At 32.9% G+C, this 23,892-nt stretch overlaps 1 protein-coding gene across 2 annotated transcripts in view; it reads left to right on the top strand.

The window, feature by feature from the left end:
* LOC129804465 (growth factor receptor-bound protein 2) overlaps positions 1–23,009 on the top strand; it is a 28,589-nt gene extending 5,580 nt beyond the window's left edge. The window contains exons 2-6 of one of the 2 annotated variants that reach the window (XR_008751993.1): positions 11,212–11,309; positions 11,410–11,529; positions 16,654–16,819; positions 16,928–20,758; positions 21,011–23,009. Coding sequence is in view for 1 of the 2 variants with exons in the window: in XM_055851791.1 (XP_055707766.1) it covers positions 11,212–11,309; positions 11,410–11,529; positions 16,654–16,819; positions 16,928–17,101 (558 nt within the window). In the remaining variant the exon portion in view is untranslated. Of the gene's footprint in view, positions 1–11,211; positions 11,310–11,409; positions 11,530–16,653; positions 16,820–16,927 lie in introns of both variants that reach the window. The other variant, XM_055851791.1, reaches the window with a different exon arrangement.
* Positions 23,010–23,892: the final 883 nt, after the last annotated feature.

Genomic DNA, 23,892 nt, shown 5'->3' with positions numbered 1-23,892 from the left:
ATTCAAATGGAATGAAAGCCTCTAGACAGTGCTTAAATTCTTCTGGTGAACTTTTCCTACAAGAATGAAAAACTTTACAAAATGTCTTGCTAGACGAATCACCTGAATATAAAATGAATTTGAAAGAGAATCTTTTCGTGCTTTTCAAATAAAAAAAATCAATGTGAAGTTGATAATTAAGTTTGTTTAACTTTCCCGTCAAAATTCAATGCATCACTGAAACTTTTCTTCTTCCTTCATTCAAGTTGAATAATTTTGAGTGCGTCATAATTGGAACCAAAGAATAATTCTTCATAAATCTGACTTTTTTTTCTGCTGGCAAATCCTCTTATGTTTAAATATACGAGACAATTGAGAAGAAAGTGTGAAAAGAAGACATAAATCTTAAAAAGTTCATTGATTTCAATCTACAGTAGCACTTGTCTCTAAAATGCTTCTTAAACTACTGTAACACTTTTCACATATTCGATTTCAACTTGGTTTGGCTTCACTCAATTCTTCTTTCATGGGGGAGTGAGAATGTTCTTACTGGGCTAAATCCCATGGAGAAGTTTTCTTGATCTATAATCCTCCGAAAAGACGCTGAGGAATTTAAGAGATAAATAGCTTCGATAAGTAGAGTTTGGGGAAAAAAATGCTGGATTATCTGTGAGAATTGTGAGTGTTTGAGATTCTAAAGAGATTTTGAGTATTGAAATTTAAGAAAATTTTTGATATTCAATTTTCATGCTGTAAGTGAACATTTTACCACAATTTTTAGTTGAAAAATAATGCGTGTAGAACATGAATCATAATATGGAACAGCTTGTATTGAATCAATATTTGGTGACTAATTCCTTTTTCATTGCTCGAACTCTACAGGGAAAGTAACATAAATAGACTTTTTTATTAGCAATTGTAGTAAATTAATAATGTGAATTATCGCGGAAAATGTTTCTCCTTGCTACTAGCTAACAGAATATTAGTTTACTTTTTTTAAAAATCGTTTAAAGTGAACAAATAGTGTTCTGAAATGTAGCCAGTTAGATCAGTAGCCGACACAAGCGATGATAAGTATTTATAATCTCTCTATTTCTTAGCACCTACAATTTTTCAACCCACAGTAGCCAGCAATTAATGATAAAGCAAAAAAATAGCGTTGACGGTATTTGTCCGTTTGTGAGTGGTTTGGTATCTAAAGACGAAGCGATTTGAGATAGGGCCTTGTGGTTTTCGGGGCGCTCCCTTACAAAACGACATTATGATCGTTGATATTTCTTTCGTTTCTTTACAACCTAATCAAAAGTACATTCCGAATTCTCCCGAAAACTGTTTCAACGATTAATTCATTTTTAGTACAATTTTAAAGGTTATACAGGCTATACGTTCATAACCACAAACCGTTTTACTAACTTCCTAAGTCACAAGTTAAAAAGCCAATGGAGACCGCAATACTCAATCGATTAGCACAACTTTGGATTCTTTCGAAAGATCTTTACATTCAGGACAAATTCTAACCCGTTTCAACTATATGGGTTTGACGGTTTTATTAAATGCTGTGATATTTGAAATTTGTAACGTTTTAGGGTAGCGTTAGAATTTGGATGTGCTGCCTGCTTAATTTTTTTTACAGAAAAAATCGTAATTCGAACATCTGCTGACCATTAAATGTCCTCCAGTTATAAAATTCGATATTAGAAAAATCAAATCTATTACGTCGATTATGCTCTTTATGGAAGGGTTTGAGGTAATTTATGATTCGTTACGAAACGGCCATTAACTGGATAATATAAATATAAAAATAATTACATTGTAGACTTCACAAAATGTTCAAGCTCGTTAACCTAGCAATTTATTCTATAAGTGTGTGAACACTAATTAAGGAACTCTGAGCAAGAGGGGTCTATCGTATATACAGTAGAGCCCCGCTATAGGCAATATTTGGTTCCAGATTTGACACTTGGGTCGCACTATAGTCCATGTCATTTTTTAAAATTATCAACGACTTTTAGTATTGAAATTGCTCGACGGCTTCCACTTTCTTTGCGATTGTGGAACTTGTCCTTGCTCTCTTCATTGTGGATCACAATTATCACAATTACTCAATAAAGTTTGCCAAAAATATTAAAATAATTATGACAGCATTTCATGTCGCGTACAAAAAACATAACCTAACTTAAAATCAGTGTTTTAAAATCAACGGTCGATAAATTGTGGACTATAGAGCGATGGCCTATAGCGGGGTTCTACTGTACGTTTCCCTGATAAAGTACCCAAAGGAAAGTCTTCCGCCTAGTGGTAACCAAAACTGGTTGACGAAGAAGTCTCCCAATTGCTTGAGCAGCAGCGTAGCGCGTTCGAGAGACAACAGATGGCTATAGCGAGGGGATTCTCCGAATGTGCCATCCTCTGTGATCGTGAGGTAATCTAAACCATCCTTCACTTGTGTGTTTGTCCATTCTTCCTTGCCTCATGCGGAGTAGGGGATTTGATGTTGGCAAGTTCACTTGGCATTGACGTGGTCCATTTTTGGGCAAGACAAACTTAATTTTAGACCTCAACACGATTAATAATAGGTACACTCCATGGGCCATGATGATAGACCACTCTCTCTATGATGTAAATTTCCCGGGTTTGAATCTCCTTCAAGCTTGAATCGCTTTATAGCAATTACCGATTCACAATCGATTTGAACCGATTTATAAATCACTGAAAAGATCGCCTAAGAAGCTTAGCTTAGAAAATTATTTTTCTGATAAAAGTAACTTATCGGTTTATAATTGCTTCACTACCGGTCAACAATCGATTGGAACTGGCTCAATGTTATCAGAAATTGCGAGACCTTTTCAACGAGTACAAAAGCCTTTTTAAGTAGCTTAGATTAGATTATTAATTTTCTGATAAAAGTTACTTATCCGTTTATAATCGATTCATAACCGGTCCACAACCGATTGGAACCAGCTCAGTCTTATCAGAGACCAGTCTTATCTTATCAATACCTTTTCAACGAGTACAAAAGCCCTTTTAACCTTTGGCTTTGAAAACCCCTTATTAGGAATGATTCAACGGTATTTTCCTAAATGGTCCTACCCCTACCTAATGCTCCCAGGGTCGACTTATCGTGTTACAATAACACCAAATTCAAGAGCTTGTGTATTCTGTAAAGTATAGATCACTTTGTCATTCTAAAAAAAAACTTAGGCCCAAATTTATTTTAGCCCTAGAGCTCTAAAGATTTTCGGTTACTCGGCAAATTCAGCTTAAAAGGGAGTTTCCATAAACATTAAAGTCTTGTTTAAATATCCAAGGGGGTGGGTAAAAAATATATTTGACTTACTAAGCATACAAGAACAAAACTTTACAAAAAAAATATTCATCAAATATTTAGCCAATGGCTTTTTTTCATGGAAAAATAAACATAGTTTCAAGTATGAGCCAATTTAACGGAGACTTTGTGGCAAAAAATCAGAGGTTTTTGGATTAGGAGCGTGCGTCTGTGTAGGAGGAATGGTATGAAAATTAAAATTCTTATGATTCTTCCATTCATAATATTTTATTTGTTTGACGGAATTTATCCACTTTGTTTTCTGGCAAAATTCTCACCAAATTATCTCTTTTTATTTTATGTAAAATATAAATTTTCTGACGTATCAGTTTACTCTTCAGCTGCAACTTTTGACTAAATCCATTTAGTCTCTGTCCCCTTGTGAGCCCAAAAAAAAAACTATTGGTATGAAGTTCAGGGTCAGAAAAGATATGAAAAAAGGTTAAAAGAGAAAAAAAAGTATTTGGTGTAAATGTCCGAAAAAATATCTCTCCTATCTATTTGCAAATCTGTCCGACTGGTTTTCTCGTGCATCAATGCTCTTTCTCTGCATTTGACGAAGCCACTGTAAAAGAGTTGGTTGAAATTTTGCACCAATGATCTTTACAATATATTATATACTTTTCATTTTGAAAGGGGAAGAAAGAAATTATTACGCTGGTGTGCAAATGCACTGACAAGGTACAAGAAACTGTTAAAGAAAAAAGTATCTCTACAGAAGTTTGTGCTGGAAGAAAATGTTCTCTTGGAAGAATAAATGGTGGCTGGAGAAATAATAATAAGAAAACCAATGTATTTGTTGCTGCTGGTCGATGGTCGTGTTTTTTTCTTCAATACTTTTTTTTCTCTCTCTGGTCTTTTAAAACTCGTGTGTGAGAGAAGAAATTCCACCGACAAAAAGCGTGACTCATACTCCTTCTTCACCTTACCATCTTCCACACCACCTTCTTGACCTTCTCACTCCCAACTAGATATCCAATCCAGAAAGAATTCTGCGTGAATTACATCGAGAATTTTGCAAGCTTTGCCATTGGAAATTGGTGGGTCAAAATTAGCTTAGATAAAAAAAATAGCACTGTCGATATTGGACTAACATTTTGATAATTTGAGGTTTAAAATTTAAAGAGCCTTAATCCAGTAAAACGACTTTATATTTTTTTTTGAAGCAAGACTAGTATAGTGTCAGGATTTTTTTAAGGAATTGTTTGCTTTTCCAAAAAACTTGCCTATTCTATAATTACAAAGTTTATGGCTTGTAATACGATCTTCAAACCTTACGACTTAACTGTTATAATTTCTTAATAAGTCATATTTTGGAAAGAATTTTACTTTGGGGCTTAAATAGACATAGGCTAATCCTTGATGATATTGAGCTTGTAAAATTTGGCTACAAAGATTTATCCCAAAACTGTCATATTATTGTCATACTGCATAAATTTCTTTTATCTCCTTTACGGCCAAATTTTACATTTTAAACATTCTCGGGATTGGACTGAGTTTATTGAGACATTTAGGAAGGTATCTATCTAGAAGTTGTAATGCTCTGCAATTGATTGTTATTTAGAAATCTGACTCCTTAGGCAACTGTGCTAAACATCTAGTCCGAAGAATGTTTAATGCCCTAGTCACACTTACAGCTTAACGTAATTATAAAAAAGCTTAAACTAAATTCTCATAAATTTTAAACTAACTAAGCCGTTTCTCGGCTCAAGCTGAGAGATGAATTGGTTAGATATTAATGGAAATGTAATCTGATCATTATTTTGGTTACAATTACGTTAAGCCATGCCTCGGCTTAACCCTTTAAGGACGATTGGATCACCGGTGACCCAAAAATGAGATTTTTCCTACGGTCATCTAAAGTTGTGTATTGCTCTAAAAGGTCAGAAAACGTGATTTTTTTTACCCTCGATTTTTGACCCTTTCGTCCTTAAAGGGTTAAGTCTTAAATTGTTCTAGGGCATATGACTTAACTTAAGCGTTAAGCCTCAGTCATAAGTCTCTAGTCTGAAGCGCGTATTAAACTATTATATTCACACTTTCAGTTTTGATTTTTTGCTCAAAACCTGTAAACCTACATAAATATCAAGTTTAAGGTACATAACAATATTTTTGTCAGGACCATATCCCTATTATCATATGCAAAACCAAAATACTCTTTAAAAAGAATTACTGAAAATGCAGTAAAATTCAAATATGGATTTCCTACACTCTGAGACTGGCATCTTGGACATAGTCTTTCATTACTATAAACAAACAAAACATACTTGTAATAAATCTCGTTGGTTTATAAATAGGAAAAGCAATATACTTGTTCTACTATCCTAAATTAAAATTTCTCTGTCAATTCCACCTGCTATTACATTTAATAGATAGATGAGTGTGGCAAAGCTTAAGATTTCAGGGCTTATTTATTACACAAAATTGTTAAGTTTATCTATTTTATATGTTCTGCAAAAGATGTTTTAATTAAGATTCTTACTTAATTGCTTTAGATCAAACTCAAACTAGTACAATATTAACCCTCGATTTTATGGTAAAATATATGTACATGTACATATATTTTAGCTTCATGATTTGGGATCATTTTTTTCTATTACTGCTAATCTTAAGTTTGTCAATTACATAGATGAGATGCCAAACATTAAGGGATAGACTAGTTATAAAAAGATAGATATAAGCTTTGGAAAGTAATATTTCAACTAAGACAACTTTTAATGTTTCTTGATACTTAAGCAGGCTTAATATTTTCAAGACTTTTCTTTACATTTTACATGGAGCTATCCAATATATTTTTCGAAATATTCAGTTCCTGACGAGCTAATTTAGATTTCTGATAAGTCTAAAACAGGAATAAAATCCTTTTCAAAGTCTTCTAAAATTATATTATTACTAAATTTGAATACAAAAATTATCAAAGTACATGAACTTTCAATTTAATTTGTCCTGAAATCCCTGCTGTTCGGAATTACAAATTTTACTCTAACTGAATTTGGTCGAAAAGTTTTTAATGTCCCATAAGTTTGATCGCAGTTTTGTGTTTTGAACTCCTTAGTCTATTCTAAACAATTTTTTGTCTTAAATACGTATTTCTTGTCATACACACAGAAAAATGGAAAATTCTTAAACAGAAACACGCAGGAATTTAATTTCAAATCCCATCCAATGAATGCCAATGCCCTAATTCTGAATCCTTGATCATTTAGTTTTAGTTGCAATTTGCAAATCTGTAGACATTTTTCATTTTCCAGATAATGCTGAACTTAAGTTCCCGATCTCTTAGCCTGAAAGAGCTAGGGATTCTAGCCCATTTCTTTCGTTCAGAGCTTCTAAACTTAAACGACTCGGGGTCTCGGGGATTCACGTCCAATTTAAGTTCCCAGGATTTTATATATTCTTAAAATTATAGTCAAAATTTTTCTGTGTGTAAGTATAACGTGTATTTTATAACTTTCCTCACGCGGCGATTGCCTTCTTAACTGATTGAAATTGTAAATCTGTATAAATCTTGGCATATACGATCTGTGATTTATTGGTTTTTGCCGTTTACTTAATGAAATCGGTCGTGGTAAGTCGGCGGCAGACGCAACCAAGCATTAATTGAAGAGAAATAAATGAATTGAATTGAATTATGTAACCCATTCAATGCTTCACTGATGTTTCTTATTGATTAATTTATTGGTATGAACTTCTTCAGGTTTGTTGGAAATCTAAAGACCTTTGAGATAAATACAGGGTGAACGATATACACTTATCAAGAGCGTGCAAAAATCTTGAATTCTTACCTAAGGTACATTTTGCAAAATCATAAAATTATCAGTTTATAACAAATAGTTTTAAGGGCAGAATCACATTGACAGTAAAATGTTCACCGTCACCGTCAAAGCCCTCACCGTATTTCGTTGATTTACGCATTTTCATTGTAATTTTTACGCAAATTCTCAATTACCGTGTTACATTATCTCATACTCGGTGGCACTAGGTGAAAATAGTATAAGAAAATTGAATAAATAAAATGAAAATACGATAAACGGTGAGCAAAAAAACTGTACGAAAAACTGTAGCAAAAAAATCCTATAGTTTTTTTCTTGCTTACCGTTTATCGCATTTTCGTTTTATTTATTCAATTTTCTTATACTATTTTCACCTAGTGCCACCGAGTATGAGATAATGTAACACGGTAATTGAGAATTTGCGTAAAAATTACAATGAAAATGCGTAAATCAACGAAATACGGTGAGGGCTTTGACGGTGACGGTGAGCATTTTACTGTCAATGTGATTCTACCCTAACTGTATCAGTAGTCCTAATCAGTTAAAAAAAAAAACAAATCAGTAATTCAATGGAACAATTTTTATATATAGTTTAATTATTTAACTGAATAATTTTCAACAGAACCCTCTGTACTGCTCGAACTCTATAGAGGGCAATGTATATAATCCCTCGATTTTGAGTTATGTATATATTTCGACTCCTAAACCCGCTTATGAAAATCATATTTTGGGAGAGTTTTGAAAATCTTAAATTTAGGGTTTTTTGATGCCACGTTGTTTGTCCATCCGTCCGTGCTACCGGTACTATGTCTAGATATCAAATAGTTATAAATATAATAGACTAGGGACTTTTGGGGACCCCCTATAATATAAGTCAACCTTGGCACCATTAGTATGTCCCTCATTTCCATCTACCCCACCCCTTCCCCATCATTAAGCATACCTAGACGAACATTTAGTCCATATACGAAAATACCGTTGAATCCTTTCTAATAACGGTTTTAAGGTCAATGGTTAAAAAGGCTCTAGAGAGCGTATTTATCAACCGAATGGGGTCCTGTCTGGGCTCGTTAAAAATGTCTTGAAATTTCTCATAAATCTGTACCGGTTCCAATCGATTATGAATTGGTTATGAACGGGTAAATTAATCGATAAGCTTTTTTTTATCAAAAATCATTTTTATTACTTTTAAGCTATTTTGGAGTTTTTGAATGATTTATAAATGAGTTTAAAGGTAAAGAACCGGTAAACAGTAAATGATATCAAAGTACTTCCAAGGTATAGCAATTAAGTTACGATTTCAAGCATTTCGCAAACCATGCTTAGAATGCTTCTGAACAGGGATTATACTACATTTCTTTGAGTATGATTGAGATCAATTTATCAGTTAGCTTCAAACAGCTCAGTATAAAAAGGCAATTGGACGGAGGACAGATCCATTTACGAAAATATTATTTACTCCCTCCGTTCCGAAATAAGTCGTACGTTTGGGGAAAAATTAGGGATTAAGGAATGGTTTCAGAAAATGTTTTTGTTATGTGCAAATATCTTGTGTATGAACTATCCTCCATGTTCAGGGATAATATGGAGATCTTACGACGATGGTAAGTTGAGGAATCAATATGTTGAAGTTGTCCATTTTTCGCGTTTTTTTCAAAGAGCTCCGGTAGATAGTTAATTACTAAAAAATGGACTGTGATTAACATTACAGGCTAGAATTTGTTCTAAATTTTTAGTATGTACAAGTAGAACTCAACAGTTATTACCGATATGACATTTTTTATTGCTCAAATTTTGCAGAATGAGCAATAAAAAAACACATCCTTTTTTATGTTGTCGAATATCTGGGTGATAAATAGTTAGAGATAGGGACTTGGGACCTTCGGCGGATCCCCCATAAGTTGACCCTGGGGTCATTTATATGTTTCTCTAAAGCATATACAGAATTGAAGAAAAAAATCGCATGATGTGTTTTCGAGCAATCCCAAAAAACATGATTTTGGGGGGGAAGGGGAGGGGTGGGGGCAAAATAAAGGACATATTAATGGTCCCAGGGTCAACTTATTGGGGGGTCCCCCGAAGGTCCCAAGTCTGCATCTCTCACCATTCTGCACCTATTTTAGATTGAAAATAAAACGCCAAAAATAAGACATTAAGACATTCGTTCTTCAACTTACCATGAAGACTGTACCCCAATTTTAGTGCTGAACATTAACAATAGTTCTTTACAAGAGATAATTGTTGAAACACAAAACCTTTACCAACAAACTTTCCCTTAATCCCAATTTTTCCCAAACGTATGTCTTATTTCGGAACAAGAATTTTTCCCAAATGTACGACTTATTTCGGAACGGAGGGAGTATTATTTATTTATTTTGATGTGCCGGGCTTTTTTTTTTGCCATTTTGTACATTTTTCGGTTTACAAATTTTTATTCAGATTACATTGTGTATGGGAAATATGTAAATTCAGACGCTTCAGTCGTTTGCACCGGGCGGGACTCGAACTCACAACTGTGACAGTCGAGCCGGGGGTCACATCGCCCAAGAGCCGAACGCTCTTACCAATTGCACCACGGACCCCCTTTATACGAAAATATCATTGAATTGTTCTTGATATCGAGTTTTTAAGGTCAAAAGTTAAAAAAGTTCTAGGGAGCGGATTTATCAACCGAATGGGATCATGTTTGGGCTTATTGGAAAGGTCTTGGAATTTCTGATAAGACTGAACTGGTTTCAATCGGTTATAAACCGGGAATAAGCGATTATGAACGGATAACTATTTTTTATCCGAAAATCAATTTTGTTATTCCTAAGCTATTTTTGGGCAATTTTCTGAGTGGAAGTCGGTTTAATTGAGTTTTGAACCGGTAAACGGTAAATGATGCAAGAATCCTTTGAGGTACAATTTCTAAATCACGAGCTCGAACATTTTGTAAAGTGTGAGACACTTAATTAGTAAATTGGTTTTTAAATAATCTTCCTAAATTCTTATTTGGTAAATATTGATATAATCAATGTAACTTATGGACATCAATTATTAAACGTGCAAAATTGATGCTCAAATCGTAAAAAGAATGATAAAACAAAAAACAGAAGTGAATGGGGACAAATATAAATTGTAGAAATGTGTCTCTTTGGTATTTACACTAATTTTCTCTGGCCACATGCACAAGAGAGCAGCAAATAAAAGACAGAGAGAGAAAGAGAAAAAAAGAAGTGTAAATAGACGGAAAATTGTGCTCTAGAATTTGTGGATTACACATTTTTCTCTCTATTTCTTTTTTTTTACAAACAAATCTCTCACTCTTTATGAATGTCTTTCCATATAGAAGAAAAACGTGTAAATATTCAATTTTCCCAAGATATTTTTTTCTATGGCTTTTAACTTTGCGCATACTGGCTTGTTCGTCACTTTCCAGTAAATAGGCGAAAAAAAAAAATGAAAATAAACATTACACACATTCAGCATAAAGTGCTAAAAGATATTGAGAAAAATTATGTGACAGGGGCAAGGAGGGACTGGGAAAAAATTTCATCACAAAAATTGTAACGTTATCAATGGAAATGTAGAAGAAGAAGAAGAAGAAGGAAAAAAAAATGTTGGAATTGTTGAGTGGTCTGTTTTCTGCAGTATAAATGCGTGTTTGTACTATTTTTCCACTCAATTGGGCACATATTGAGAAATTTTGTCATGGGAACTGCTTAGTAAAAATACAAAATATTTTTTTTTTAGAAAGAGAAATCAGAGAATTCTTAGAATGAACATCGGAAATTTCTTTTGGAAATATAAGGCAAAAAATATCATTTCAAATAGAGGATGAAATTAATCCAGATAAAAAAACAATAAATTGTAGCATTTCATCCATAATTCTTCATTTTTAATCTTTCTCTCCTAAACTCTCGTTCAAATGTGAAATAATATCATTTGAGAAGCAAATGGGTATATAATGGGAGAAAATTGAGAAATAAAAAGTAAAAAAAAAAAATGTTTATTCAGACTTGGATTCGTGATGTTGGGATATGATGTGTACTTGAAAAATTACATGCAAAGGAATTTAATTGATCTTATAACTTTTCCTTAGACTTTTCCACATCAGAATATTTAATTACAGTGATTCCTCTGTATTTATAGATTTTAAATATGGAAGATGACATGAACTGGTACAGAGCCGAACTGGATGGCAAGGAGGGCCTAATTCCCAGCAATTATATCGAAATGAAGAATCACGGGTGAGAAAATTTACAATAACCATAGCCTACAATGCCTGTCTGCTCTGTGAATTTAGTATTCTAAAGACCCATTTATTTCCAACGCACAAAACACTTTCAGCTGGTACTACGGAAGAATCACGAGAGCTGATGCGGAAAAGTTGCTATCAAATAAACACGAGGGAGCATTTCTGATTAGAATAAGTGAATCGAGTCCAGGCGATTTTTCTCTCTCCGTTAAGTAAGTAATTTTTTTTAATTTTATATTTTATCATATTAGAAAATTTCTACCTCAATTAAATTGTCAATAAACATTGAAATTAATTACGTAAACTATTTTTTTGTTATTGTCTGTGTGCATTTTTTCACTTAATATAGACATTTATAAATTAATTGTGGACGGATGTTCATGCTCACTGAGAAGGTTTTATTGTTGTGTTTTTTTTTTTATTGTACTTGAGATTTCACTGAGATTTTTGTCTCAAAACTCGTAAATATCATGAATTATTTTAAGCAATAAATCGTGATATTTTCACCAAACAATCAATATTCAATTAAGGTGTTTACTGGAAAAATTGTCTAGAGGTGAAAGAGAGAGAGAGAGAGAAAAAGTCAGCAATTCAATCACACAATTTCTGTGGAATGTTATGAATTTTCAAATGAATGTAAACTCAGGTTGCTTAAAAAGTTCGTGGCGTTTTCTATAATTTAATTTGTGAAAGGAAAATTTCAAATTTTTTGTTTTGAATAATGGTTATCTTTATTAACCCATTCCTTACCATGGTATTATACATCATACGGAAATCGAGTGATTTTAGATGATTTATTCCAGGGCAATTGATATTCGAATTTCGCTCGGGAATGAATTTTTAGTTACTTTTAGTACTTCAATTACTTAGAAAAAATAGCCCGACAGAGATGGAAATACATTTTGTTATTCTTTTCTTGCTTCGCGTGAAGTCATGCAAAAATTTAGTTCAAAATGGTGGACGGAAAATTCGACATACCGTCGAATTTGTTAAAATTGACCTTCATCCTCTTTCCTGATTTGAATTCTGGTTGCCAATGTGTTTTCTTTGGATAGTTACTCTATCAAAATCAATAGAGTTGGGAATGACCCATCTGACCAAGTAAGCGTGGATTATAGCCTCAATTAATCCCTATCTTTCATACCTTACTTTTAAGAAGCTTCCATACAAAATACCCCTTACTAAATATATGTGAAGGACACTGTTTTGCGTTCATGGTGGTGAGCAGCGGAACTACGAAAATATTGTTGCCGGCCTTGTTGCTTAGCTGTCAGTGACAAGATGGAATATTTTACAATAATTTTATTTGTTTTTAAAATTCTCGCAAAGATTCTCAGTGATTTTAGTGGGTTTTTTTAATAATAATAAATGTGCGTGGGTGCGTTTCGTCTAGAGAAAAGTGTCGTGGTAACTATAAACAAATTTCCAATTTAGAAATACGTGTTTTTATTTCCTTTCGGGAGTATTTTTTAGGAGACAATTTTTTTCAGAACAGATATTGTTTCTCTAAAGTGTTAAATCGTTCATCCTGGTTAAATAAAACATATCCCTATCTTTGTAACTTCTATCATTTATATAAAATTCGAAGGTGAAATCAGGATGTGAAATTGACAGTTTCGTTCCACCGCCATTGATGTACGTGACAAGATTCAGTCCTTAATTTGTGAATAAAACTCGGATCTTGCCGATGAGGGCTAAAATAGTGCCTAAAGCTGGGTGTTAATTAATGGCTCAAGGCTGGGTCCCCCTTACCCTGTGTCAGACGGGGAATTAATGTACAGAATTTAAATTCAGTGACCGTTAAGACGCGTGTTTGAGGGCGACTCTAATACTAACTGAAACTAATCCCAAAATATAAACATTCTATCTCAAGTATTTCTAGTGCATTGACTGAATGGGTTAGGGTTAAGTAAATTATAGTATTTTTACCATACATTTCTTGTAAAAAAAACCTTCTAAATAATTTATGTTGCTTGCAAATTGCATAATATTGCCTCAATTTTGAGACCAGCATCAAGATAAAAATTTCAAGCTGTAAAATATTTTCAAGATCAAGATTTTAATAGGGAGCTATCATCACTTATAGACGTTATACACTTATGAACAGCTTGCTTGATTTTTCTAAATCTGTTTTAAGTAGGAACTTAACAATTTTGCACGCTGTCCATAAGTGTGTAACGTCCACAAGTGATGACTTCACCCTAGGTCTCTGTCAAAATCTCGAAAATCTCGGAAGCCAAAATCCCGAAAAGTCAAAGTCCCGAAAGTCGACATCCCGAAGGCCATAATCCCAAATGGATCAAATAATATAAAATCTACGCCAAATGTCGAGATAAAATTGTGATTATTCTTATGGCTAAAATGAAATTCAAAGGCGTATTACAAAAAAAATTATCGATATTCCTTAAAAACTAGGCGATTTGAAGTTGAATTTGTAAGATATTTGACCCATTCGGGATTTTAGCTTTTTGGGATTGGCCTATTCAAGAATTTGATTTATCAGGATATTGACTTTTCGGGATTTTGCATTTTCGGGATTTTTACTTTTCCAGATTTCTATTAAAAATCTAAATATAGTCTTAAGAATGGATCTATCTGAAAGGCACGAAATAAACTAAAATCTAATCTATTTGAGATTTTGGATTTTCGGGATTTAGATCTATTTGGGATTTTGGATTATAGAGATTTCGACACATTCGGGATCTTGTCTCTTCAGGATTTTGGCTTTTCGGAATTGGTCTATTCAAGATCTTGATTTATCAGGATATTCACTTTTCGGGCTTTTCCATTTTCGGAATTTTGACCTATTCGAGATTTTGCACCATTCGGGATTCTGGCTCTACGGGATTTTGGTTTTTCGGGATTTTGGCTTTTCGAGATTTTGATCTATTTGAGATTTCGATTATTTAGGATTTTGGCTTTTCGGATTATCGACACATTCGGGATTTTGGCCTTTTCGGGATTTCGATCTATTTGAGATTTTGGATTTTCGGAATTTAGATCCATTTGGGATTTTGGATTTTCGGGATTTCGACACATTCGGGATTTTGTCTCTTCAGGATTTTGGCTTTTCGGAATTGGTCTATTCAAGATTTTGGTTTATCAGGATAGTCACTTTTAGGGATTTTCCATTTTCGGAATTTTGACTTATTCGAGATTTTGGCCCATTTGAGATTTTGGTTTTTCGGGATTTTGGCCTATTAGAGATTTTGGCTCATTCGGAAGCTTTATAGTATTTGGATTTTCTGAATTTTCGCAAATCGGGACTTTGACTTTTCGGGATATAGATCTGTTTAGAATTTCGATTATTCGGATTATGACCATCCGAGATTGCGACATATTCGGGATTTTGTCACTTCTTGAGTTTGGTGTTGGGGATATTGGCTTTTAAAATTTTGACTGATACCGTCTGACACGATACAAGTATTTACAGAGCTTAAAATACCGTAGCTGAGAATCAAGAACTCAAGTTTTTCACATTTAACGATTAACGATTACTTCTAAAAAAAATTATTTGTCTGCTTGTTGAAATTTCACCATAATGACTCACGATAAAACCAGAAATGTTTATAGTAGATGTGATTCTTTCGCAAACATTCTCATAGGTTTTCTATATTATTACGCTCAGTTAGAACATAATACCGTTTTAATTAAATGACAAGCTCAAATGTAGTATTATTAATACTACTTTCTTTTTCAAAGCCTCATCACTTAGCCTCGTCACTCATCACATCAGCCTTATCACTGTTTTTTATTTTCAACTTATTACCTGCCTGGAGATTAAACGATAAAAGATATTAACGTCCGGGTTTCGGTGATCTTCAAAAGAACATCATCTCCGGACTTTTTTCTTTCTTTTTTCCCCTCACACCCTCCATTCACTTCAATACGATTTTATTTGGTTTATTGCGAAAACAGCACTATAGATTTCTCTTATTTTCGGATAAGTTTTAAAGATGGCCTAAGCAAATATTTCAACATACCTATGGCCAGAAAAATCGGCATTTTGAATGATTGAATGTCAAAGGTCAATCATTTTGAGCGGCTCATTTTTTAAACGCTCTGGAAAAAAATTGGATTTTTGGAAAGGTCTTGAAATTTTGAACCCGGCTGCATAAGTACCGATAATTGAATTATTTTTTTCGGAAATTATTTTTTTAATTTAACGTTGAGTTTGTTCCCGAGCTAGAGGTCAAGCGGTAAGAGATATCGATTTCTTCTCTTCGATGACCCCCATATTACTAAATATTATCTCGAAAGGTATTTTTTCCTTTTTCCTCTAACTCCCCTCCATCCTCTCCAAGACCATGTTTTTTTTTGTTTATTTTGAAAACGGTATAAATTTGGTTTCATTATCAAACGTATAAGCACTAGGAGTAAGGGGGTAGCCAGTCTGATAAAATGTGAAGTTACTTCTCATTTGGTCTCGTTCTTGCAATTTTCTAACTCAACTGAAGTAATTGCATTAAAAAAAAATTTAGTGCACTAAAAAAAATCAAAAATATACCAAAAAGTCACCGATTTTTAATTTTCATTCAACTAAGATATGTAAAGCCCATATATTAATGTTGCTTCATTTCTACAATCTTATGTTTTAATTTTTTTTTAACAGTTCATAAAGAGAATATCAATTGATTTATCAATTTCAATACAGTAGACTCTCGCAAATTCGGCTCTTTTAAGATCGGGCTACTTTTTAATTCGGGCAACGGTTACATTTGAAAAAAGTTTGTTGTCATTTTTCAAGTTTGATTATGATTATCAAATGAATCAAATATGCTCAAATTTGGCATGGTTTGTCTAAGTTTTGATGTGATTTTGCATTATTGAGGGATTTTCATGTAATTTACGTTATATATGAATGCGTAAACTCAATATCTATATTCAAATGAATAAAAAATCGTTGCATTTCAAAAAGTTTGTCGCCCGAATTTCTGTCTAATTCGGCTGACATTTCGATCCCATATGCCCGAATTTGAGAGAGTCTACTTTATATATAGAAAGAACAAGTGGCTACCCCACTGACTAGGAGGCATAAATCGTAATTTTGAATTTTAAATTCCAACTTATAATTTTAATGCGCCACGAACTTAATAAACAACCACTTATGCTATCAGTTAGCTGAGTTTTTGTTTTATTATAACTTAATGCATGTATTAGCATTAGTGAGTTTGGAAAGAAAGCTCAGTGATATTGAATAGTTAATGCAAAGCAGATATTTTTTTCGCTTTTTTACCATATTTTTATATTTCTCTCAAAAAAAAAAATTATTAAATGTTTGCTATAAATTAATTCATTTGCCTTTCTCTTCTTTTTTGATTTTAAAAAAAATAAAGATGCTCCGATGGTGTTCAGCACTTTAAAGTGTTGCGCGATGCGCAAGGAAAATTCTTCTTGTGGGTCGTAAAATTCAATTCCCTCAATGAATTGGTGGAGTACCATCGTACGGCCAGTGTATCTCGTTCTCAAGATGTCAAACTACGTGATATGGTTCCTGAAGAGGTCAGTTTTCAAAGGGAGAATATTTTCATTTTCATTTTTTTTTTTGGAAAGGGAAAATGAGGGAGAATGGGATGGATTTCTCATTCAAATTGATACCGTCTATTGCAGACACTCGTCCAGGCTCTCTATGACTTCATACCGCAGGAATCTGGTGAATTGGACTTTAGGCGTGGGGATGTTATCACAGTCACTGATAGGACAGACGAACATTGGTGGAGTGGTGAGATTGGCAATAGAAAAGGACTCTTCCCGGCTACTTACGTCACTCCCTACCATTCGTAATGTACGTGATTGAATTTTCATTCACCACAGAGAAAGGAGAGAAGAAGAAGAAAAAAAGTGCGGGGGAGAAATAGCAAGTGAGAGAACTTGGGGGAGAAAATAACTTCAGTTTTTTTTTTAAGTATGATACGAATATCTGGGTCGAACACATTTACTATTTTTTTCCTTCCTATCAACAATACAAGAAAATTTTCAAAAAGAAAATAGGTAAGGTATAAAATCAATCAAAAATGACCATAAAACATTTTAGGATTGGAAATATCAAAGTGTTTTCATTCACAGGTTACATAGAAAGACGTTTTTATATTAAAAAAAAAGAAACAACAAATGATTTAGCATGAATTTGTTCTTGATATTTTGCATAATTTTCACGCAACAGTAATTGTTTTGCATTTAAATGGAAGATAAAATGAGCATAAAAAATACGTATTACCAGAAATTGTTTTACTCTTTCAGTTTTAGCACAAAATGATATTCTTATATAAGTGAGAGCTGTAGATTCTACCAGTCATCTACGGTCGAATGTAGAATCTTACGTAAGTATGAAGTGTCATAAAGTGAATATGAAAAACGCATTACAATTTAATTGGAAAAACTGGGGTAGTAGTTGCATCGGGCAATACTTTTTATAAATTTGACATTTAATGTCAAAATTAAGCAGAAATCAATATCGATCATGAACTGATATTATTTTTTTGTAGTTGAACTCATTTCTAATCGTAGCAAAAAAAAAGATAATTTAAAGGGACGAAACAGACTAAAATAGGTGTTGCCAGATGTAACTAATAACTTGACTTTGAACACATAAAACATGTTTGAGAATTCAATGTTCTGGAATTGCATATTTCGCGATAAGAAAAATAATCTGCACAGAAGGTTTTGCATGTAACATCCCTTTCAGACGATTATTTACAATATGTTAATAATTACATGCATTAAATTAATTACATTACTTTATTGTCAGAAAAATTCCTGGTAAAAAGGAATTCGAACCCGGGACACTTGCATCATGGAGCGAGTGCTCTGTTCCTTGACTAATTGAATGCACAACAAACCAAAAAATAGTTGCGCCCTCTTCGACGAATAAAAATTATATTGAATCTCAAGTATTTTAATGTGAAATTTTAGAAAATCAGGGGATGGATAACTGCTAGACATGGTTTTCCTATATAAATTTCGGATAATCTTTTTCTTGCAAAGATCAAGATTATAACAATCTGTCGATCTCTACAAGGATGCTGTCAATCTGTAGAATTTTTACAGTGATCGCACGAATATATTGATCTTAAGGAAGATCATGCCGATCTGCTAGTTTGCTAAGATAGTGCCGATTTGTTGATCGCTACAGGAATCATTTCGATTTGCAATATCTGCAATGATCGTGTCGGATAGTAAAGATCGTGGCGGATTTCTGGTCTAAGCAAAGCGTGTGTTTATCTGTTGCTCTTTTGCAGAGATCGCATTGATATGTCGATATATATATATATATATACAAATATTGTGTTAATCTGTCGATCTTAGAAAGGTCGTGTCGATCTCTGTCAGATCTAAGGATATCTGCAAGGATCGCATCAACGTGTAGATTTTTTGCAAAGCTCGTATCGATCTGTTGATCATCAGAAAGATCGTTTTGATATGATGCTCTTTACAAAGATCGTTCCGATCTGTCTATGTTAGCTTCATGCCAATCTGTCGGTATCTGCTGGCATCGTACCATTCTGCTAATTTCTGCAAGGAACGCGTTCATCTGTTCTTTTGCAAAGATTGTATCGATCTGCTGCTAATCTGAGCAACGCACGTATCCACCTATCCCTCCTTTGCAAAGATCGCCTTGATCTGTTGATCATTGACAAGAACATGTCGATTTTATGTTCTTTGTAAAAGTCGTTCCGATTCGTCTATCATTAGGCTTCATGACAATCTGTCGATATCTGCTGGCATCGTACCATTCTGCTAATTTATGCAAGGAACGTGCTCATCTGTGTTTTTTTTTGTAATGATCGTGTCGATCTGTCGATATTTGCAAGGGTCGAGCCAACGTGTAGATCTTTGGTATGAGTGACAAATGCGCTAGTCTCTCGCTAGTTTGCAAAGATCATGTCGATCTTTGCAAAGGCATCATTGGAAAGATCATGCGGATTTTCTGTTCTTTGCTAATCGTCTATCTCTGTTAGGATCATGCCGATTTGTCGATATTTGATAGGATCATGCTCATTCGCTGATTTATGCAGAGAACATTTTGCAACGATCGTGTCGATCTGTCGATATGTGCAAGGATCGCGCTGATGTGTAGATTTTTAGCGAAGATTGTATAGATCTGCTGCTCTGAGTAGCAAACGCGCTAGTCTGTCGATCATTTGCAAAGATCGTGTCGATCTGTTGATCATTGGTAATGGGACCGTCTCGATCTTATACTCTTGGCAAAATTCGTTCCGTTCTGTTTATCTTTGTTAGATTTATACCGATCTGTCGAGATCTGTAAGGGTTGTTCTAATCTGCTGATCTTATACATAAAACTTGCTTATCTTTTATTCTTTTGGGAAAATTGTGTCGATCTGTTGATCATTGGAAAGATCGTGTCGATTTGCCGTCCTTTGCAAAGATCTTTCCCATTCTGTCTTTGTTAGGCACATGTCGATTTGTTGAGAACTGTAACGATCGTGTCGATCTGCTGATCTGTGCAAAAAAGTGTTTATCTGTTATTCTACTGAAAAGACAGTATCAAACTGTCGATCTTTAAAAAATAAATCGAAAGGGCTCATGCCGTTCTCTGCAAAAAATCAAGAAGATCTACCGATTTTTAACGTGCTTGACTTTGAGAGATTATGCCACTTCTTCTTAAAGTATCGTTTACTGGAAGTTCTTGATAGCATTATTCTACAAGAATTTTAGAATTTCTTCAATATCATAAATAATGCGTTGTTACTCTATCAAATTAATATGAAATAAACAAATTTTAATTCTTATGCTGCTGCAGCATTGCTGCAACGTATAATTAAGTGGGCGTAACTGGTAGTATTTTTTTGCAAAATTTTTTTTGGTCAGTAAAATACTGAATATCGGTTAGTATACAGTTTACACCTTGCAAAAAGGAAGTCTGATTTACAGTTTGCTTTCACAATGTGAGAAATCTAAGATCTAGTTTATATAGGGAAAATAGCACAATCTTTATTTTCTTTTCATCGAAACTTACTTCTCAGCGAACACAGTTAGCAAGAAAAAGCAGGGGTTTCAGCATATTTTTGCTGAGTCGATAAGCTGACCGATCAGCACTTCTCGAACAAAAAGTGCTAAGTAAATATATGGAAATGGCACTGCGTCGCGAGTGTCTTTTTAAGATTAGCAAAATGCAGCAGAAAATACATACACTGAGAAAAAAAGAGGGTGCGATTAACATTTTTTCCTCAGAACATTAACATTTTTTTGGTGTAAAAATATATCAACATTTTTTAATGTTAATTTTACACCTTTCTAAGGGTTAAATTAACATGAAAAAGGGTAACTTTAACCCCTAATACACCTAAAAATGGTAATATTTACACTGATTTTGGATCAATACTGCAGGGTAAAATAAACATTTCCGGAATGTTATTTTTAAACTTTTTTGGATTTATCTCAGTGTATGTTTTCAGCTGAATTGATATCGGTTAGCATTTGGTGCTAGCTGGGTTCTTATGGCGCTGGCACACCTTTTCAATTTAGTGAAATTCAATCGATTGAAATTTTAACCTCTTACTCTTTCAAACTGAAATAAGATATGTTTGTCTCTTTCTGTCAAATGAAATTGAAATTTCATTTTCAATTTCAATTTTAAATTTTATTTGACAGAAAGAGACAGCTGTATCTAATCTCAGTTTGAAAGTGTAAGAGGTAAAATTTCAATCGATTGAATTTCACTAAATTGAAAAGGTGTGCCAGCGCCATTATATTTGAATTTTTACTCACGAGATTTAGTGATTTTTATAGATTAAAAAAATATGCAGGTTATAATTTGCAAAGGTTGTATAAAAATAAGTGTATTTGCTTTTTCTTACAAGTTCGAAAATGGGCGTGGTCTATTTTATCAGGAATGGTATTAAGCGCAAGTTACAATTAAAATAGTATGCGTTGACCAAACATTGAATCCCCCAGTTTGCAGTCAAAAAATAATACCAACTTTGATTGATTACAATTTGAAAGGGCGGGGCCAATGCAAATTTTCTGTGAAATAAAATTACATTTCTCCTTTGATATTTAATTTTCTAAATAAAATAAAGTATTAGTATGCGTTTGAATATTCCAATTATGACGCCTTCAACATTAATATGGGATTCTACATTCGGTCAATTATTTTATTAGTTCGCTCCCAATTTGCTGTATTTATCACTGGGAGCAATTTCCAATCAATTTATGTTTTCTCAAATATTTTCTGTTTATTTTGTTTTTGAGAAGCGCCCCAATGTTGCTGTATAATTTCTTTTAGCGCTGAATCCCCGAAAAAAAAAGAACCCTGCTAAAAAACATAACAATAGACTTTAATTTCTCTCTTTCTCTTAATTATTGAGGTCTTTTTTATTCACAAATATTTCTTGCAAAAAAAAAGAATTCCTCTGTAGTTTGTTTATGCGTGTCCCAATTGGGGATCCTATATATTTGAAAAAGAAAAAAAAAAAGAAAATTCTTGTCTCAAAATTATTCATAAAAAGAAAATTTGTGACATGAAAAGTGAAATATTGAAGTAGAGAGTGAACCTAATTTTGCGCATTGTATATATTTAAACAAAAATTTTACATAATTACATTTATATGATGCTTAAATAATATTATCAAATGATGAGAAAAAAAAGAAAACACAAAACATGAGACAAGAATATATTAACATCTAACTTGTGCTTTATATAATTTTATGTTATAATTTTTATTCTTAATGAATATATTAATATAGATTAGCAATCGTATGATGGGAATTCCATTGAAAAAAAAGAAGAACAACAGTGACACAGAAAAATAAAGAGTGAAACTTCATTTAAAGAAAATGTACTAGAAAAAGACAAAAGAAATGTTTTCTTTCTTCCATTTTATTTATCATTCTATTATATTCTTTTCTCAAAACTACTACGTACATACTTTTTTTTTCAATAGATTTACCATCATAAAATTGTTTATATTAATAGAATAGTTAATATTTTAAAATTAAAAAAAAAATGAAAATCAACACGATGAAAAAAGGGAAGATTTAAATAATTGTGTAGTTTTTTCTAATTAGAGAAGAATGAGACATTTTTTTGAATAAAACGAAAATATACCGAAAATATGATATTTTCTCGAGAGATACCAATCAGCAATAAACTATATCTAAAAAGAAAAATACGTTTTTTAACCCAGATAAAAAAATAAAAGTAAAACCCGAGAAATTGCTTAGAAACTGGTGTTAAAACGAACAAGATCTGTCCATTATAAAAAAGAAAAAAAAAGAAAAACTAATAATTTTAATACAAGAAGAAAAATTGTCCCATTTTAGAGAAAGAACAAGAAAAAAAAATTACTGTAATGCTTCTTTTGATATATAAAATGTAATTGTACTGAACAAATAATTTTATAGTAAAAAGAAAGAAAAATTATTTTAAATCAAATGAAAATGTTAGCAAGAGGGAGAAAAAGTTAGAAGGATAATTTTTTTGAAATTATTGTGCTTCCCAATAATGAAAGGATATGAAGGAAAAAAGGAAAGTTAGTTTCTAAATAAATCCATCAGAGAGTCAGAATAAATGAGAAGAGATTTTTCTCCTGAGAACCTTGACAAACAGTAAACTCATTTCTTATTTTAATGTGAGATTTTTACCGTGAACCACAAACACTGTAATGCAAATTGATGATGGACGTTTTTAAGAAAAAGGGATAAGTGAATAAATTATATATACATAAATGAACATGTTTTCCTTTTCATTCATTCGGCAGAGGAATTCTGTATCATTATGACAATGTCATATAGCAAATTTAAAATTTTTAAATGGTTAATATGGAAGAACTAATCAAATAACTAATTTGTGTTAGTTACTAAGAGCTTCATAGAGCTCTTTTCGATGCTCATTGGGCTTTAATGTTATTCTGCTTCCGAATTTATTAGAAAAATTTGTCATATGATATTGTCATATTATTACAGAAGGACCAGTAAACCATAATTGGTGGTATTTGTTTTCTTCCTCTACAGTGACCCTTATTCAATATCTTACTTCGCTGGAAGGTGTCTTATCATGAAGTACTGCGAGAATATTTCCTCACCGTCTTTCTTAAATAAGGGCAATGATCAAGGCTCAATACTTGGCTCACTGTTCTTCTCCCTCTTCATCAATGACCTACCCTCAGTATTACAGAATTGCTCTATTCATCTTTATGCAGATGACCTTCAAATCTATGTTGAGGGTGAACCCTCCAATTCCCTTCAGGCTTTTCGACTTATGAATATCCAATGTTTCCAGAATTGAGCACTGGGAATTATCAAACGGGTTGATTTTGAATTTTGAATCCTAAAAAATCTCAAGCTATTGTAATTTCTAAAAAAGGAGTTTCCCTTGATTTCTATCCAATACACCTTTACGGTGAAATTATTCCTTTTTCTGATCAAGTCAAAAATCTGGGCATAATAATTTTTGTGAATAAATATATTATTAGGGGAGACTGGAACAAAAAGTCACAAAACGAATATTTTATTTTTTTACAAGCTACTCGAGCTCTTCAATAATTTCTAATTAGCGCAGTTTTATAGGAAATTTACCGCTCTACAACTTTGTAAAAGTAATTTTCCTCTATTTT

This window comes from Phlebotomus papatasi, chromosome 1, assembly GCF_024763615.1.
Source record: "Phlebotomus papatasi isolate M1 chromosome 1, Ppap_2.1, whole genome shotgun sequence".
Taxonomy (NCBI): Eukaryota; Metazoa; Arthropoda; class Insecta; order Diptera; family Psychodidae; genus Phlebotomus; species Phlebotomus papatasi.
This window is presented reverse-complemented; position numbering and strand designations above follow the sequence as displayed.